The sequence below is a fragment of the Polypterus senegalus genome, chromosome 16 (assembly GCF_016835505.1).
Source record: "Polypterus senegalus isolate Bchr_013 chromosome 16, ASM1683550v1, whole genome shotgun sequence".
NCBI lineage: Eukaryota > Metazoa > Chordata > Cladistia > Polypteriformes > Polypteridae > Polypterus > Polypterus senegalus.
The window spans coordinates 1904890-1923911 of NC_053169.1; the positions used below are offsets into that span (position 1 = coordinate 1904890).

A 19022-nucleotide genomic window follows, 5' to 3' on the forward strand; every position below is an offset into this window, starting at 1 on the left:
GGAGCAATTGAAGGTTAAGGGTCTTGCTCAAGGGCCCACCAGAGTAGGATTTCTTTTGGCAGTGATGGGGATTCGAACTGGCAACCTTCTGGATACCAGCACAGATCCTTAGCCTCAGAGCCACCACTCCGCCCAAATATTGACTAAGAAATAATACAAACCGAAAGAAACAAAAATGCTGTATTCAATAACAACTTTAAAAATAATATTTAAAATACAATTAAACTTTCTGGACTCGGAGTGAGACAGTAAAAGTTTTTAATGACCAGCATCAGGAAAGGAGACCTAAGCCACATCCAAACTATTTAAAAAATGTAATGTTTATATAAAAAAAAAAACCACACAAGTATCGCAGTCCACACTGAAATGAGCGGAGACGCATACGACAGGGCCGTTCACACACATCGGTAGGAACTGGAAGAGGAAGTGCCCTCCCTGAAGAGATGGTAACGCTGCTGGCCGGGGGATTCATTGCCAAACTATGGAGGGCCACTAAATTATTTGCCTTTTCACATATTTTTTTTTTTATTCACGTATTCAGCATTCAAACTGTACAAAATACAATTTAGACGCAAACAGGTAGAAAACACAATAAGAACCACGGAAAACAACTCCTGTGTGTCGGCTGAGTTGGTGTATTTGTTTCTCAAATGAAGGGCCTCTAATCAGGGAATGATACTTGATGACCGGGATCCAATCAGAGGAGACCCACGTAATAAGCACGAACCAATCGGAGAGTTTGCGTTTTCACCCGCCCACACTACAACGCTGAGTCACTGTTTTCAGAAATATACGGCACTGGAAAACATTTTCAAAAGCTGAAAATGCTGGGGTAGTGTGTACAAAAATTGAGAAACGTAGACTAATGTCTGTATTTTTAAGACGAAATATAGTAGTGACGACATAGCCATAGTCTGGGAATAAGCCAAAATCTGACCCAAAAGTCAAGTGGATCAGACCACTAACCAAAAATTGAGGTCCCAAAAAATGTGAGTCGAGTCCTAAAGCCATCAAGCTAATCATCACCAAAATAATCGCAACATAGGGATTATCAGGAAACTCGGACGAGACGTGGATACCAGAGATGACCTTTTATCCTGTTGCGGTGATGATGTCAGATGCTGTGACCACACCCCTTGTCAACTGGAATCCCGAGATGGTGTCGCTCAAATACTAAAGAAGATCTTGTACAAAACATCTTGTAGGAAGAAAGAAATATCATTTTCATAGTCATTGGTCTTCTAAATCCATAACTAGACATACACTTAAAACCGTTCAGTGGAACCCACCAAAAATGAGTAAACTCTGCTAATAATAACACAAATACAGGAAAAGAAACTAAAGATGAATCCCTGGTCAGACTGCAACAAACCAGGAATGAAACTCTGGCTAAACCATGACATCCATGACGCTGGCACAGATGAGCCTGAAACGCGTGCGGGTCTCTTGGGCATGACTGTGGGCGTGATCTTGAACCACCCTTCAATCAGGCGACCTTGGAATCGGGATCAGAACAGAACAGAGAGAGGACTTGCATGGAGTGAAGGAGAAGGATGTCGAGCATAAAGTTAGAGGTGGAAGGCGTCGGCAGGCCCCATAGGACATCACGTTTTTCGTTGTTGTTTATCGGTGATCCATTCCCTTATTTTGCTCCGCCCTGTGCTCATTTACCCTACTCATCCTCTTTAGGGTTTCTTGTCAGCTCACAAGTGCCCTCTGCAGTTCAAACTGTTTTAGTTTCTGTTCTTTCCACAGGATTTTCTGAAGGATCTGTTTCACCAGCATAAGAAAGTCATTTCACCGAAGAAACTTCAGGAGTACACGGACGCAATGGTAAGGTTACGGTTGTCATTTGGAGTTGTTTCAGTGCACCTGATTATCCCAATTCAGTGTCTGAGGGATGCCAGAGCCCATTTTGGCAGCAGTGGACTTGGGGCAGGCGTTACGATTTGGTAGAACGTAATGTTCTGCATCTTAGAAGTTTTGCTCGAGGGTTCCTAGTCCGTTTTCTGGTGGTTTTTATTCGCTGGGTGTTTACAATTTAAAATGAACTCTTCTGGGAATTCAGTCAGAAAGTGTGTTATACTAGTGAAGAAAATTTAGCTACGGTCCTCAAATGGCAGAAGTTACGGAGCCTTTGGAGTTAGGGGGGGAGCCGGGTGACACAACAAAAGGAGACTTAGAAACAATAGAGAACTCTTGGCCCATTGTGTACAAATGTAACAAATTCCGGTTGATCATGGATTCTGAACACGTATGTACCGGGTCCTGGGGACTGTGCCCGAATTACAGTAAACTTTCTGCCCAACAGTAAAGTGTCCTCCAGGTTTCTTCTACCTATTGGATTTTTGGATTCTCACAACGGGTCAGGCCATGAGCTTTCGGTAAAGACCAAGATGAAGGTTTTAGCCTCGTTAGTGACAGACAGGCAAGATTTTATTAACATATTTTTTGTAATTACCGCATCGCCATTTTGTTCCCTTGTTGCCCACCTGAGCAACTAAGACATTCGGTTTCCAGCACGTTTACTGTGGAGAGAAGGAGATGATGTTTTATATAAGAATTTATGTGTAAGAAGCTCTTACTTTATGATGGAAGGTGTCATGATTTGGATTTGCTGTCAGCTCATTTGGATAATTATGATGATGATGATGATGATAATACTTTACATTTATATTGTGCTTTTCTCACTACTCAAAGCTCTTCAGTGAGTGGGGAGCCACTTCCACCACCAATGTGTAGCACCCACATGGATGAGGTGACAGCAGCCTTTTTTGCGCCAGTGCACTCGCCACACATCAGCTGTTAGGTGGTGAAGTGGCAAGAGAGAGAGAGAGAGAGAGACGGGGGATAATTAGGGGGCCAGAATTATTAAGCCATGGTGGGCAATTTACATACATACATACAGACTTACAGACTTACAGACATACACCTAACTCTTTACCAAGGATGCCCGGGGGTGTTTTATGACCACAGAGAGTCAGGACCTCGGATTTCTACGCCTCACCTGAAAGATGGCACCATTTTTATAGCACAGTGTCCCTGTCACAACACTGGGGTCCACACGCGGACCACAAGGTAAGCGTCCCCACTGTGGACCTCCATCAGAGGGTAAACAAATGACAAATTTCTGTTTCAATCGAGAATATTTAAACATTTAAATTGAAGCACACATTTTAATATTTCCTGTGGTGGTCTGGCGCCCTGCCCGGGGTTTGCTTCCTGCCTGGCGCCCTGTGTTGGCTGGGATTGGCTCCAGCAGACCCCCGTGACCCTGTAGTTAGAATGTCGCGGGTTGGATTACAGATGGATGGATTTTAATATTTCAAATATTTGATACAATTATTCTTGTTTATTTGCCCAGTGGGTGCAGGGCGGTGTCAAGGCCTCGGACCCCCTGCAGATTTCCCCAAGTCTTCCTGGCCATTGGACCTTACTTTATTCTTTTATTTTTATATTTTTATATTTTTTTTTATAATCTTGTAAATCACTTTGAGCTGCACCGTTTGTGTGAAAATGTGCTCTAGAAATAAATGTTGTTGTGTTACGATGTTCTCCTCATGAAGTAAATTGTTACAATTCTTATAAATTAGGGTGGCTTATACTAATTCAGACTTTTTTTTTTCATTTCAGATGCAGATTTTTGACAAAAATAAGGATGGAAGACTGGACTTGAATGATCTGGCGAGGTATTGAGCTGAACAGAGGGCTCTGCTCACATCACTAAAGTAGTCGCCGACAATCCATTGCACGTTCAGTTTCTAATCTTCCTTTTCGTGCCCTTTTACAGAATCCTTGCCCTGCAAGAAAACTTCCTGCTGCAGTTCAAAATGGACGTGAGTCTTGCTTTTGGAAATGCTCTGTGAGATGTTTGAAGGTTGAATAGTAGTAGCAGTAGATGTCCTGATGGGTCAGGCTGTGCAATTCAGAACAATAGCAAAAGCCTCCAAGAAATCTTAAAGTATGTCTTACCAGAGGATCCTCTCGCTACTAAAAATGTAAATGGTTGTTCTCTGCTTGACTTTCAGGCTTGCAGTAAGGACGAACGAAAGCGCGACTTTGAGAAAATCTTTGCCCACTATGATGTTGTAAGTAAAATGTGAAGAATTCTGCACATGAATAGATAGATAGATAGATAATGAAAGGCACTATATGATAGATAGATAGATAGATACTTTATTAATCCCAAGGGGAAATTCACAGAATCCAGCAGCAGTATACTGATACAAAGAAACAATATTAAATTAAATAGTAATAAAAATGAAAATAAAATTAATGTTAGCATTTACTCCCCCGGGTGGAACTGAAGAGTCGCATAGTGAGGGGGAGGAACGATCTCCTTAGTCTGTCAGTGAAGCTACTCCTCTGTCTGGAGATGACACTGTTAAGTAGATGCAGTGGATTCTTCATGAATGACAGGAGTTTGCTTAATGCCCGTCGCTCTGCCACAGATGTTAAACTGTCCAACTTTACTCCTACAATAGAGCCTGCCTTCTTAACAAGTTTGTTCAGACGTGAGGCGTCCTTCATCTTTATGCTGCCACCCCAGCACACCACCATGTAGAAGAGGGCACTCGCCACAACCGTCTGGTAGGACATCTGCAGCATCTTACTGCAGATGTTGAAGGATGCCAACCTTCTCAGAAAGTATAGTCTGCTCTGTCCGCTCTTGCACAGAGCATCAGTATTGGCAGTCCAGTCCAGTTTATCATCCAGCTGCACTCCCAGGTATTTATAGGTCTGCACCCTCTGCACAGTCACCTCTGATGATCACGGGGTCCATGAAGGTCCTGGTCATCCTAAAATCCACCACCAGCTCCTTGGTTTTGCTGGTGTTAAGATGTAAGTGGTTTGAGTCGCACCATTTAACAAAGTCTTTGATTAGCTTCCTGTACTCCTCCTCCTCCTGCCCACTCCTGATGCAGCCCACCATAGCAGTGTCAAATATCTAAAGTCTGACCGGTTCCACATGTTCTGTCAAGGACTCTTGCTCATAACTTTTAATTGTAAGAAGGGAGTGACTCAAATCACTGCATGGACTACAACGTGCAAGAATCGGTCGTTGTCGTCATCGTCGTCTCGAGAACAGGCCTCACCTCAGGCAGCCTGGCCCCAAGCTCTGAAGGAACGCTTCTAGGCCTGCAAGGGCACAAAATGGGGCTCAGACTTTTTAAAAGTTCAAAGTACTTACAAATGCCCTTCAAAAGAGAGGATAACCGTAAACCACTGGTTTGAATTAACAGAGACAAAATAATGTTTCTTGAACTGAAAGAATTTATTAAGTAGCAAAAGATCATATGGCAAGACAAAGAGGAAAGGGCAACAATAATGCAGGAAGAAGACAAGTCCAAACCAGCCCTCCAAAAATGGGGAAACCAAAGACATTAGGAAAGAAATCTGATAAAATGAAAATAAATTTGATCCAATACTCATAAGAAATCTGTAACTCCACAAGCTCCAATGAACCCCAAAGGGACTTAACACCTCGCCATCAGAACATAAAGGCCGAGAGTGGTCCCTCAGCAGAGATGGTGGTCCTAGCTCTTGGAGTCCCACCCGCAGAGCACAAGGACAATAGGCAAAAAAAAAAACCAAGCAAACAACACAGAACTAGTAAATAAAATTTCAATAAAATATTAACATAAAAACACATGAAAATAGTAATTAAAAAATAATAGATACAGATAATAAATGGAAAATAAACATAAGCCAAGGAACAAACTCAGGCAGAAACATAACCGTTGCCCTCCACAGAGCACTGTAATGACACAAAGTGGGTTCAATTGGTGTTTTCTTTTTTTTGTGCCTTTCCTTTAAATTGCTGTTTCACACAATACGCGTCTATTTAGGGGTTTTTTGACCCAAGGAATTAATTTTCTGCATGAATTTCTTTCCCGAAAAAAAGACGTTCATCATTATTTTGCATCACCCTTTTGTTTTATGGTGACGTCACCAATTTGTGCAAGTTAATGTTGCGGTTTCCATGGAGATTTTACCCAGAAGGCATTGGGGCCCAAACCGTGTGTGTGACCATTTGGCGCGTGCATCCCTTAAGTGTCCGCGGTTTGAATGAACGACATTTGAGTCAGCAGATCTCATGGTTTGGGGGGGCACATCCAGGGTCTCAGCCATGCATTGCCCGACATCATTAAACTTCAAAATGCTTTCAAGAAGAAGAGAATTCTTTAATTGTAGCATCAGATGAGAACACCTCAGCCCTGTAATTTCAAGAAGACGTCTAACAATTAGCCAGGTGTCCTTCAGCGCAGCCCCTGTCTGGAGCGCGACTCCCCGCTGCATGGGAATCTGAAATATAAAATTATTGGCTATTTTTAGAGCTGCAGCTGTGGGGGACGACAGGAATATTTAGTGACTTATCTGTGCCATCCAGTTTGAATGCAATGTGCTCAAGGGCAGCGTCCGCGCAGCTCCAAGCCCCATGTCATGAGGATCTGGGCTTTGTGTTTTTATTTTTATTCATTTCTCTTTCTTTACGGCCTTTTCTAAAAAGAATGGAGGATGGCATTTTTGGGGTTTTTAGAGGTTTAGAGGCCTGTTTTTTTGACCTAAATTTTCAAATACGTCTTCCCAAGGTGCCATTTCGTTGTTAGTTTCAAATCAGCTCCGCCATTGTTTGCTGCTTGTGATTCAGGGCTGCCAGGTTGTGGATTGGGGAGTCTGTGACACATAATTTCATTATCGCGGAGCTATGAAGGCCAGCGTCGTACACACCTTTCGAGTTTGTAACAAATTCAAAACTTAAAGCGTTGTTAAAGATCTCTCTGGCTACAAATGTTTATTTTCTTGTCCTTTCACTCTTATGTGTTTTTGGCTTCAGCTGCGTGAAATATTCTGGTTTTGTCTCTCGTCCAGGCCATTGCCAATTTAAATCTCACCCTCCCAGTTTCAACTTCTTTACTCCTCGTTACTACAGTAGAACTTCAATTATCTGAGGTAACGTCAACCGATGTTGCCTTGGATAGCTGAAAACTTGGATAAAATGGATGGCTGCTGTATGGAACTTTAATTAACTAACAGACAGAACTAAACAAAGATAACTAACAATTAAAAAACGGCAATAAAAACATAAGGAAAGCGAATGAGAACAAAAGAAAACCCAGGGCTGAGACTGACGTAAAAACCAACATGGGTCACTTCACTAAGGAATACTGAAATGAATTACATTTTTACTTTCTCGTATACAAAGTATAGGGAAAGAATTTTAATTGTCCAACAAATCGATGTCGAGATTTTGATGAATTTCAACGTTTTACACCTCGCTGAGTATGAACATACCAGTTTTGGAATTGTGTGTATAAACACTTCCACTGAGGTGAAGCAAATTTTGCATACAAGTATCAGGTACAAAACGTAGATTTCTACCAAATTTTGGACTGTTTCCGTTAACCAGAAGTGGCACTTTACCTTTAATTCATGCAGCTGCAGAGTCCGATTTATTCAACTTTACTTTAATAATAATTGTCCAATATATTATTAATTTGATATGATTTGTTGTTGATGGTTCTTTAATGTACATAATATAAAAATAGAATCCTTGTCTTGTGGTTTACTCCTCAAATATCCATCCCCATATCTGAGTATACGAGAAAGTCGAGGGGAGAGCACTCCCGATTTTTATTTAGAAGATAGAATGAGGTGAGTGCCTTTCCAATGGTTTAAGTTTGAATTTATTTAAAAAAAAAAAAAAAATTCAATTTTGTAAAATTCTTTCTTTCTTTTTCCTTTTAACAGAGTAAGACGGGGGCTCTGGAAGGACCTGAAGTGGACGGGTTTGTTAAAGACATGATGGAGCTGGTCAAGGTATAATGATTTACGAAATCAGTTGAAATTAAAACCCTGAGGCTTTTGGAGAAAAGATGTGCAAAATAATTAATAAAACACAGAGCGACCGCATTCATTTATATTACTAGATCATCACAACACAAACAAAACCGTGTCAGACATCATTCATTTATAGTGCGAGGTATGCATAAAATGAATAAGAGTGAGCGATATCATTTATTTATGATGATGCTAATGGAAAGATGTAATAAGTCAGTGACTAATATTGTTAATTTCTTGTACCATATATGCAAAACATTAATAAAATGGTGGGCGATTTCACTTATTCATATTACCAGGTATGGACAAATCCAAAAAAATCAATCACTGATAGTCTTAATTCATGGGTACCATACCGTCATGCTAAGATAGAAACGTATAGCACAAAATCAGAAAAAGGATCAGGAGAAGAGATGTAGTTGGGGGGACGGGTGGGGAGGAAAGATTGTAACTAGGCAATCAAAAATCCGTGCACCAAAACCATTAGACGAGTATCGTAAATCAAAGTCGAGCAGAGGTACGTAAAAAAGAAATCTTATCAAAATTATACGGCAGGAATAAAAGGTTGTTATCCGCAATCTCGGATGGTGTTGTAACTTAAAGGATGGCCTTTTATCCTGTCTTGTCAATGACGTCACGTCTGAATGCTTCTGAATTGTTACCAAGGAAACCTGTAAATGAGCAGGATCAGGGAAGGGCCACGTTATAGGCACCAACCAATCGGAGCGCGATTAGAGTTCACGTTTTTCAAAACTCTACATTTTCCCCATCCACACAGCAAACAGCATAGCAAGTAAATGATAAAAATAAGAATACACAAGTCTTGAAGTGTCAAAAGTGAAAACCATCGTAATAAACAGAATTATATTCAAAAACCCCATAAGGGAACAAAAAGTCCAGGAAATGTGAAATGAGCAGAATAAATTAAATATAAAACACTAGTATAGGGCAGATATGCCAAAAAATTAAATAAAACAGCAACCACTGCCATTTATTTACAGGGCCAGATGTGCAAAATCTGAATAGAAAAGCAGGTGATGTCATTCACTTATAGGGCCAGATTTGAAAAAACAAAATAAAATAACACCTAATATGAATACTCGCCTTTAAATTCTCCCACAGATAAGTCAGGACTTGTCATATAATTTCCGGTATTTTATAATGTCGGTCATATAAGTCCATGCATTTTCCAACCCGTTGAATCCGAACACAGGGTCATGGGGGTCTGCTGGAGCCAATCCCAGCCAACACAGGGTGCAAGGCAGGAACCAATCCCGGGCAGGGCGCCCACCCACCGCAGGTCGTGTAAGTCGAATGTGGAAAACTCCTGCTACTGGTCCAAGAGATTACAATATGCTAATGCCAACCTGAGAGTAACCATGGAGCACATGCCCTTTTTTAATCCTATGTATTGTGCCTACGTGACCACACGGTGATACCCGCACTATTCCGAAGTGTTGTTTGCCCTGTTTTGTGTTTTTTGTTTCTCACTCCCACATACACTTTTATCGTAAGACCATCCCTTATCTACGATGGAGAGTTCGATCAGAAGAAAATATGAAGCTGGTTTGAAATTAAAAGTCTTTGAAGTGGCAAAAGAAATTGGTGACTGCGCTGCTGCTGCAACAAAATTCAATGTGTCTTCTGGTGTGAGATTGGAGGAGGCGAGAAGATGTAAAAAAAATAAAAAAATAAATAAATAAATGAGTGTTGCATTTTTGAACGGCCGTATAAGTCGGGTTCTGATTTTATGATCGATTATTTGTGGTTTCAAGACCTGACTTATACAAGAGTATATACGGTATATTTTGGAACACATACCGAATATGAAGAGAACAGCAATGTAGTTTATTTTAGTGTCATATATCCAAAAAATGAATTGCAAAACAGCGATGAACATCAGTTATTTATAGTGTCACTACTGTCTGCCTGTACAATGTCCACCTACACTAGCAAAGTTTTTAAATGTGAACGATTTCCGTCCACTGAGGTGTTTTCATGTCATTTCCAAAGGTAATGACCGAATGACGTAGCTGTCCGCTTACACTGAGCATGTGCACATCGGTGGAAACAGGAAGTGGAACGGTGGTCCTCTGTGCCACACATTAATTTACAGCTTGCGTTTAGACATGGAGAACATCGAGGGTGAATACGAAAAACAAAAAAACGAGTTTGTTTCGTGTGGTCGTGAGTGTAAAATGTGCAAAGGGACCTAGAAAATGGAATAGGCAGGGTCCAATCGGGGAAGGGCCACATATCAGGTACGAACCAATCAGAATGTGATTAGAGTCCGTGTTTGTCCCCCATGTTCACGCTGCAGTCTCAAGCCAGCATTTTCAGACGTTCACGAGTCTGAGAGGCGTTTTCAGGGGCTAAAACCGCAAGGGTGGTGTGGACGATAAACGGAGATGAATGTCCGCATTTTTAAGTAAAAACGGAGATAACAGCTTAGTGATATCGATGTCCAGGTTTATGGAGAGACTCTCAAAAAAAAAAGAAAATCTTTTGTTTGTGATATTTACATAATTAGGGAAAGTATCTTTAGGTAGCGGAAAGTTTGATTTATTTATGACCAGGGCTTTTCTAATGACAGTGTACTGGCACCTCGGACGTGACATCTAGTTGTGGCATTGACTAAATATTAAATGATTTTATAATCAATTGTGTGCCGTCCAAATTTGTATATTTTTACCCATCACTGTGCATTCTGTGTTAACTGGTTCCAGTGCGTATACATTCATCCATGTTGGTCCTTTTTTGGTTTTTTTAAATTGCTATCCCTGCTTGATGATTCCATGGTGACGTCACCACACCGCCATTGTTTTTTATGTTGCTGTGCTGTCATACGATTGGTTAGCCCTCCACTCACGAGCTTGTAAAATGCGTTAATTCATGGCTGTTACAAGGACGGCGATCAGCCATTGGCACTTGAAGCAAAGAAAACTGCCTTTGATGAAAACATGGAAAGAGTTTGGAATTTTCTTTAAAACTCAATAACATTAAGCATTGATTGATTTTGCGGGACTGCGTAACAACTGTTTTTGACAAATGTAGAGCTCGTTATTAACTTGTGGTTGATATTTTTCGGAAATTCTCTGTTTAGAATTTTAAGCCATCAAGCACGATGATATGCAGAACGGTAAACCTGACGATTTTTCAATGTCAAATTTTACAAATTTGACCAAATAAATAAAGCATGGAGCGCTAGGACTCTCGGCCCTTATATACCTTCACAGAACCTCAAACTTGATCCAAACGCAACGTATGCGTACCGCCGCCATTTTGATCACAGAAACAGCACTGCTCACGACGGTGACGTTTTCCTTTTGGATGGTCATTTTTTGGTTTGGACCCTCCTTCTTTCTAGCCCCCCTAAACAGATCTTCCATTCCTGGTGTTCTTCTCATCTTATTATTTTTCTTTTTCTTGTTCCAGCATCCCTCTCGATGAGTTCACAGCAGCAACAGTTGATTTGTTTGCGGTCTTGTTCCTTAACCATATGTTCACCAGAAGTACCTAACCCTACATCGCTAAGTAAGTCCAGATTCACAAAGCCTCTACTAATCTTTTTCTGTTTGTTTTATTTGTTTCTTTCTTAGCCCAGCATCAGTGGATTAGACTTGGATAAGTTTCGCCAAATTCTTCTTCGACATTGCGATGTGAACCAGGATGGAAAAATTCAGAAGAATGAATTAGCTTTGTGCTTAGGGCTGAAAGTAAACCCCTAGAAGAAGGGGGTCTTGTGAAGGATGTTTGTAGCCTTCGGTGATTGATGAGTATCCTCCGTTGCTTTGTGTTTTATTTGTATTTTATTTATTTTTGGTCCTGTGGTCTCCTGAAGCCTTGCATGACACTTAATGGTGAATCCCCTTGAATCCATCGTGTACCTGCTGCTGTATGGTGTGTAACGAAACGTTTTAGCACACAATTGTAAACATTTCTCAGGAAACAATAAAACTGAATGCTGAATTTACCCCTGTGGTCCACAAGTTCAAGTGTGTCACAAGTATGGCACAGCGGCGTGCACCGGACCACCTTAGGGTGCCAGTGTAACCAAATCAGGTCCTGCATTTCTGTAGGGATAAAGACGGACACAGCATTGTGTATTTGCACTCTTTAATAAAGTCAATCAAACGACACTTTAATGATTAAAGTGGCCAAAATCACACAAGCCTATAGATAGATGTGCTGTTATTTATTACTTCCATTTCATCATTGACTTGAGAATATTACAGTTCCAGTCTTCATGCCTTCTCTGGTTGTGTAACTTGAGTTTGTTTTAAAAAACCAAAAGGTTTCAATGTTGATCTTTGTGGTTAAAAAGACCAGTGGGGGGGGCGCTTAGTGGACCAGTAACTGAGACTGGAAATGCTGTCTGATAAGCCAGGCCTGCTACTCGATTTATTTCAAGTGGGTACTCTATGGTCATTTAACGAGTGAGGCGAGGGTGACCACTAGGGGGCGCTCGGTGAACCAAAAACCAGGACTGCAATGCAAGTCTTTAGCTGCGTTCACATTACAAGCCCCATTGCTGAATTTGCCTGTCTTGATGCACAAACCAGTGTGTTTCTTCATGCTGGTCCCAAGCCCGGATAACTGGGGAGGGCTACGTCCGGTCCAGTTGTCCGGTGTCAAATTGTGCCAAATCAATATGTGGACAACAATTTTGGATGATCTGCTGTTGCAACCCCTAAAGGGAGCAGCTGGAGGAAGAAGAAGAAGATGATGATGATGATGGGACACAAGCGTAAGTGCAAGGGAGCTGCTGCGCCTGTTACTGTAATGTCCTCCGAAATGGCCTGCATGCTCATGTTGATACGGATTTCATGTTGTATGCGGTGTAACGGAAATAAAAGCAGGAAGAAAATGTTACACACCTAAAGAAATAAGCAAAAAGATGTATATGCTTCATCCCATATTTATTTTTCCTCATATATTATTTTGGTTTTATTAATATAAAATCACATTTCACAATACATTTATTTGTATATTTAATTTTTTACAAAATATCCTCCATAGTTCTGCAGCACTTTTGCATTAATACAGATTGAGGGACATTATGACCAGTAGGGGGCGCTTAGCAGACTTCTAATGAAATATTACAAGCCAAGCCTGTTGATGAAAGTATAATAATACTGTATAATACAAATAGAATATAAATATAATAATACTGCATAATACATATATAATATAAATATAATGGACCTGCTGATATAAATATAATAATACTGTATAATACATATATAATATAAATATAATTAATGGACTGCTGATATAAATATAATAATACTGTATAATACATATAGAATATAAATATAATTAATGGACTGCTGATATAAATATAATAATACTGTATAATAAATATAGAATATAAATATAATTAATGGACTGCTGATATAAATATAATACTGCATAATACATATATAATATAAAAATAAGTAATATTCCTGCTGATATAAATATAATAATACTGTATAATACATATAGAATATAAATATAATTAATGGACCTGGTTTGTAACATTTCATTAGAAGTCAATAGAAAACTACTGGTGAGCCACCATTCATATTTTAAATAAGTATATATTTATTATATTTATATTTGGATATTTAATTAAAATTCACATTTTACAGAAATATTTAAATATATACAGTATATAATTATAGATGTTTTTAAAATTGTTTTCAATAAAAACATGTATGTATTGGGCAGCACGGTGCTGCAGTAATGAGACCAGGGTTCATGGCCCGTATCCTCCCTTCATTGAGCTTTCCTGCTCTCCCCGTGTCTTCATGGTTTTTTTCTGAGGGCTCTGCTTTCCTCTTGCACCCTAATCCATGCAGGTTATGTGGATTGGCAATGCTAAATTGGCCTGTGTGAGTGTGTTTGTGTGTGTTCACCCTGAGGAGGCCTGACGCCTCGTCTAGCAGATGTTCCTGCCTTACACCCTGTGCTTGCTCTGTTAGGCTACAGCTTGCCCAAGTCCCTGCTCAGAATTAAGCGGGCTTAGAAAATGGCATGGCCTTTATATTTATTACATATTTCTAGATTTATTTCAATTCATCTATCCATCCATTATCCAACCCGCTATATCCTAACTACAGGGTCACGGGCATCTGCTGGAGCCAATCCCAGCCAACACAGGGCCCAAGACAGGAAACAAACCCTGGACAGGACACCAGCCCACCACAGTATTTAAATTCATATTTTAAATATTTAAAAATGTTTAGATTTTTTTATTTATTTTAAATATGAATGGTTGGATAAGTAGCAGTTTTATACTGATAAAACTTAAGGGATACTGCAGCCACTAGGGGGGATTAGCACTTAGAGGGTCCAGACTACAGATGCAATCTGACAAGCTAGGCACACAGATATTTATTTGGTGTGGTGTGTTTTTGTGGCTCTTATTGGGTCCCCAGATTTCAATACAAACTGGCAAGTCTGAAACTTTAAATCACACCTTATGAGAAGGACTTGGGTGTCCTAGTGGACTCATCGCTATCTATATCAAGATTATCAACAGATGCAGTCAAGAAGGTTAATAGGATGTTAATTTAGGAGTCGTAGTGGACTCTAAGATATCGACTTCCCGACAGTGTTGAGAAGCCATTAAGAAGGCTCACAGACTGTCAGGTTATATAGCGCCTTGACGTGTGGAGTACAAGTCACAGAAGGTTCTGCTCAGGCTTTATAACACACTGGTGAGGCCTCATCTGGAGTCCTGGGTGCAGTTTTGGTCTCCATAAGGACATAACAGCACTACAGAAAGTCCAGAGAAGAGCGACGAGGCTGATTACAGGGGATTACAGGGGATGAGTTATGAGGAAAAATTAAGAGAGTGGAGCCTTTACAGTTTAAGCAAAAGAAGATTAAGAGGAGACCTGAGTGAAGTCTTTAAAATTATGAAGGGAATTAGTCCAGTGGATCGAGACGGTGACTTTAAAATGAGTTCATCAAGAACACGGGGTCACAGTTGGAAACTTGTGAAGGGTAAATTTCACACAAATATTAGGAAGTTTTCTTTACACAAAAAACGATAGACACTTGGAATAAGCAACCAAGTAGTGTGTTAGACAGTAAGACGTTAGGGACTTTAAAACTCGACTTGATGTTTTCTTGGAAGAAATAAGTGGAGAGGACTGGCGAGCTTTGTTGGGCTGAATGGCCTGCTCTCGGCCAGAGTGTTCTAATGTTCTAACTTAAGACTTGATGGAACGACAGTGGACATGATGGAAATGTTTAAAATTACGATACGAATTGGTACAGTGGATCAAGACTGTCTCTTTAAAATCAGCTTCTTATCAATAATACGGGGACACAGATGGAAACTCTTGAAGGGGGAACTTCATACAAGTGTTAGAAAGTAACCGAAACGACAGGACTCAAAAGAGAAAGCGAAAGTGAAACCAAATTTGTAGAGTGGAAATAAAACGGAGGAAGAAATTCATAATCTCTCTAAAATAATTCTTTTTCTTTTAAACAAAACTTTGATGTTGCTACCATGTGCTATCGTGCAGATGGGAAATAATGAGTTTCCCAGTCGGACATTTTACATGAACTCCTTTTGAAGTGGGAGCTTTGAGTTTATAACATTCTAGAATATCGGGATAGCGGGGCTCCTAGGGGACGCTCAGCAGACCAAGAATCCCAACTAAAAAGCAATCAGACATCCTCTTGTATTTATTTGATCCTAAAAATGGTATATCGGTAAGGGCATCTTGTCCGTCCTTGTCGGTGAAGAGCTGTGGCGGCCCAAGAACCCCAGATTTTCACTCCAATCAATGGAAAAATGAGAAACATTGTCAAAAAAGGCACACAAACACTGCACACAGGTGCAGTGGAATGGCAGTACCCGGTCTGATGAATTATGGCTCCTGCCGACTACGCCAATAGGAGCATCACGACATAACTATGGGTCTGTGAATCCATCTCCTTGGCTGTTAATACAGAGTGATGGTAGACTGGGTAGGGCTGTGTTTTTGTGACTCACTCTGAGACACCTGACATGAGTTGAAACATTAGAGTTGAGTACATAATAGGAGGGCTGAAGCTTGAAAGTACCTCAAATACCCCTCATGGGAAGGACCTGGGAGACACAGGGGAATGAACATTGTCTACATCAAGACGATTGACAGAAGCGATCAGAGGGTTAGGACTTGGGTATCATAATGAAGTGGTCAGTGTTCACGTCCAGACAGAAGCCATTAAGAAGGGTAACTGGATGTTAGGTTATATAGCCCCCCAATGTGTCTCGGGAGATTGTCATGAGCTACTGTATATTACGGATGAAATAGTGTGGTCTGGAATACTTTGTGCAGTTTGGGTCTCCATATTACAAATAAAGATACTAAAGTGCTAGAGAAGGTCCAGAGCAGAGCGACTGGACTGATTCAGCAATTCAACCATAGAGGAACGACTGATGAAGCTGAACCTTTACAGTTTAAGCAACTGGAGATTTAGAGGGGAATATGACTGAAGTGTGTAAAGTTCCGAAGGGAATGAGGAGCTTGGGTCCCGGCTGTCACTTTTAAATGAGTTCTTTGTTTGATTGAGTGATCGATGGCACAGTGGCCACTAGAGGGCGCTTAGTAGACTAAGTTCCCAAGGCTACAAATGCAGTCAGAGAAGTCAGCCATGCTGATGTGCTTATTTGGTTCTGAAACTGATGCAACACAAAGACTGTCTTGTTACCCGTCAGTGACGGGTTGCCATTAGGTGGCAGCAAACTGTCCCAGAATGGAAGGAGATGAACCAGATTGCCTTTCCAAGGCTGGCAGCACAGATGCCACCTGATCGACTCAATCCTGCAAAGTCTACTTGGAGGTCAGTGGTGTAGAGAGACCAGAAGCCACTAGAGGGAGCTCTAATAAAGTACTATATCTATCTAATCTGGTGTCCCTGTAACCCAGAAGTGAATCAGGAGCTCAGGTGGTAAGCGACCTCATAAGGGGGATAGGACCATCAAGCTTGGAGTCGGGAAGAGGTTGGCATCAAAAGCTGACAGTAAGGAAGAAACAGGAGGTGAGAAGAAGGGAGTGTGGTGTGGTATTGGAGTGGTGGGCAAACTGGGGAGCCACCCAGCTGACAGACAGACAGACACAAGGGGTTCAAGACCTGCTTAGGAAGGTCCAAAAGGTTTCTTGATATGTTGTTTCAAATGCCCCATGAGTTCTGTGAAGCGTTTATTGCAGGTATGGAGGGCGCCCTCTACTGTTCTCTAACATTCACTCATTAAAACTCTCCTGAACGTTTCCAAAGTAAATTATTTTAAATGTGAGATCTCTTCCACTTGTGCTGCTGTTTTACAGATCTTCATTATTTCAGCATCCAGTTTATTGCTTTCGAATTTCAGATCGATGGATGGCAGGATTGGCAATCTGTAAATGTTAAACTCTGAGGTGTCAGAGAGTCCCTTGATCCTGGGCAGAGGTCATCTGAAAGAAAAACGCAAATGACAGTGCTAATGATAATGATTAATGATCTGAGCCACTGAAGACGGCCGATGGTAATTTACATGTTGGCCCTCAATTATGGAGGCAGAGCTGGCGGACAGGACCTCATTTCAGAAGAGGAGAATACGACACAAATGAAGGGCCTGAGCCGTCTGTGACAGGCCGAACACGTGTCGCCTGGGCCCGGCTGACCATTTCAAGTTTCAAATGTTCGCTCGGGCAGCTGGCTTTTCATTTGACACCGTCGACTCGTCCCCCAAATTTCAGCTCAAAAACACGGCGTGCCTGATATTGGCAGAGGAGGGAAGAGAAGCACAAATGGCGAGCGAGCTTGTCTGTGTTCGTATTGACGTCACGGGAGCAGGCCGGGACCTGGAGAGGGCATACGTGTGCACCTATAGACCGCTAAAGCTGCTAATGAGCCTCACATGGAGAGGAGAAGAAAAAGGGCTAAGGACCAGCGAGAACATTAAACATCATTAGATGATCTTGTATCATCCTGCACTTGGGAGATCATGCAGAGAGCAGCCAAGGCAGGATGGCGGATCATAAGGTAGACCAGCTGAGCACTGGGGCACCCCTTTAGATTAGATGTGTGCGTGCGTGAATGCGTCTTTTTATTGGTATTATGTTATTTTCATGTTCCATCAGATTAATGAAATTAAGAATTTGATTGGATTATGCAACGATAAACGGCATATGTTGTTTCGTATTACTGTATATAGCCTTCACAGAGTATTCAATTGCCTTCTATGAATTTCAGCAGGTTTCGCTCCCTCCGCCCAAAGAAATCTCATTACATCACGTCGTTCAATAAAGGTGCAGACCCACGGCGGGCCGTCCGTGTACATTTGACGTCCGCTTCAGGTAGACTGAACGGCAGAGCTCTGCGCTGTGCTGTGTATTTCTGAACTTCCCATAAGCCATCACGAACAATGTCTTGTATTATGTCAGTTTCCATCTGTCATGGTTACCGCATAATTTTCCATTTGCCTTTACTTTTTGATTTTCACTCGTATTATACCGGCTATATAATGTGTGTCCAGTCCTGTCCAGTCCCTTTGAGCAGTCTGATTGGTCAGTTTGGCTTTGGTGTTGTGACGAAAGAGGAAGTGTGAGGGTGAGACACATGAGGAGGAGAGACGGCGTATGAGTCACACAGAGAGAGTCGCTGCCAAAGACGGCAAGCGTAAAACTGGACAGGAGGCGAGAGAGGCACCTCGAAAAATAATGACACAGTCTGTGACGCAGGCTTTACGGGATCACACTCGACTGAGGGAGGACCCATGAAGAGACATTAATAAAAGTGTAGGGGGGACGCTGAGAGGCGCCGTCAAAGACTGGGGGTATAAAGGTGGATGGGAGGCGAAAAAGGCGCCTTGAAAATAATGACACAGGCCTTAAGGGAACACACTGATTAGCTGACACGCGGATACCAGATGAGAAAGCACACGTAGGGCAGAAGAAAGCAAAAATTTTTTAAATTATTTTATCTGTTTTTTGATTTATATTAACGAGCGATAGTATCTGTCGAAGACAGAGAATAAAACCGATCTTAAAATATTTGGTAACTCTTGCCCTGCGTTTACCTTCATCGCCTTTCCTCGGTATCCACATTTGTTTGAACCCCTCTTGCCTGGATGCTCCCTCTGTCGATCTCGTTCCCATGACCCCTCCATATGAGACTCCCTCGTTCTTTTCGAGGTGCCTTTCTCACGTTCTTTT

At 41.3% G+C, this 19022-nt stretch overlaps 1 protein-coding gene across 1 annotated transcript in view; it reads left to right on the forward strand.

Moving 5' to 3' along the window:
• Positions 1–11815, forward strand: part of scgn (secretagogin, EF-hand calcium binding protein) — a 32890-nt gene extending 21075 nt beyond the window's left edge. The window contains exons 6-11 of the mRNA XM_039738584.1: positions 1756–1833; positions 3634–3689; positions 3791–3836; positions 4029–4088; positions 7753–7821; positions 11442–11815. Of these exons, the coding sequence (XP_039594518.1) occupies positions 1756–1833; positions 3634–3689; positions 3791–3836; positions 4029–4088; positions 7753–7821; positions 11442–11570 (438 nt within the window). The 3' untranslated portion in view covers positions 11571–11815. The remainder of the gene's footprint in view (positions 1–1755; positions 1834–3633; positions 3690–3790; positions 3837–4028; positions 4089–7752; positions 7822–11441) is intronic.
• The last annotated feature ends 7207 nt before the right edge of the window (positions 11816–19022 follow it).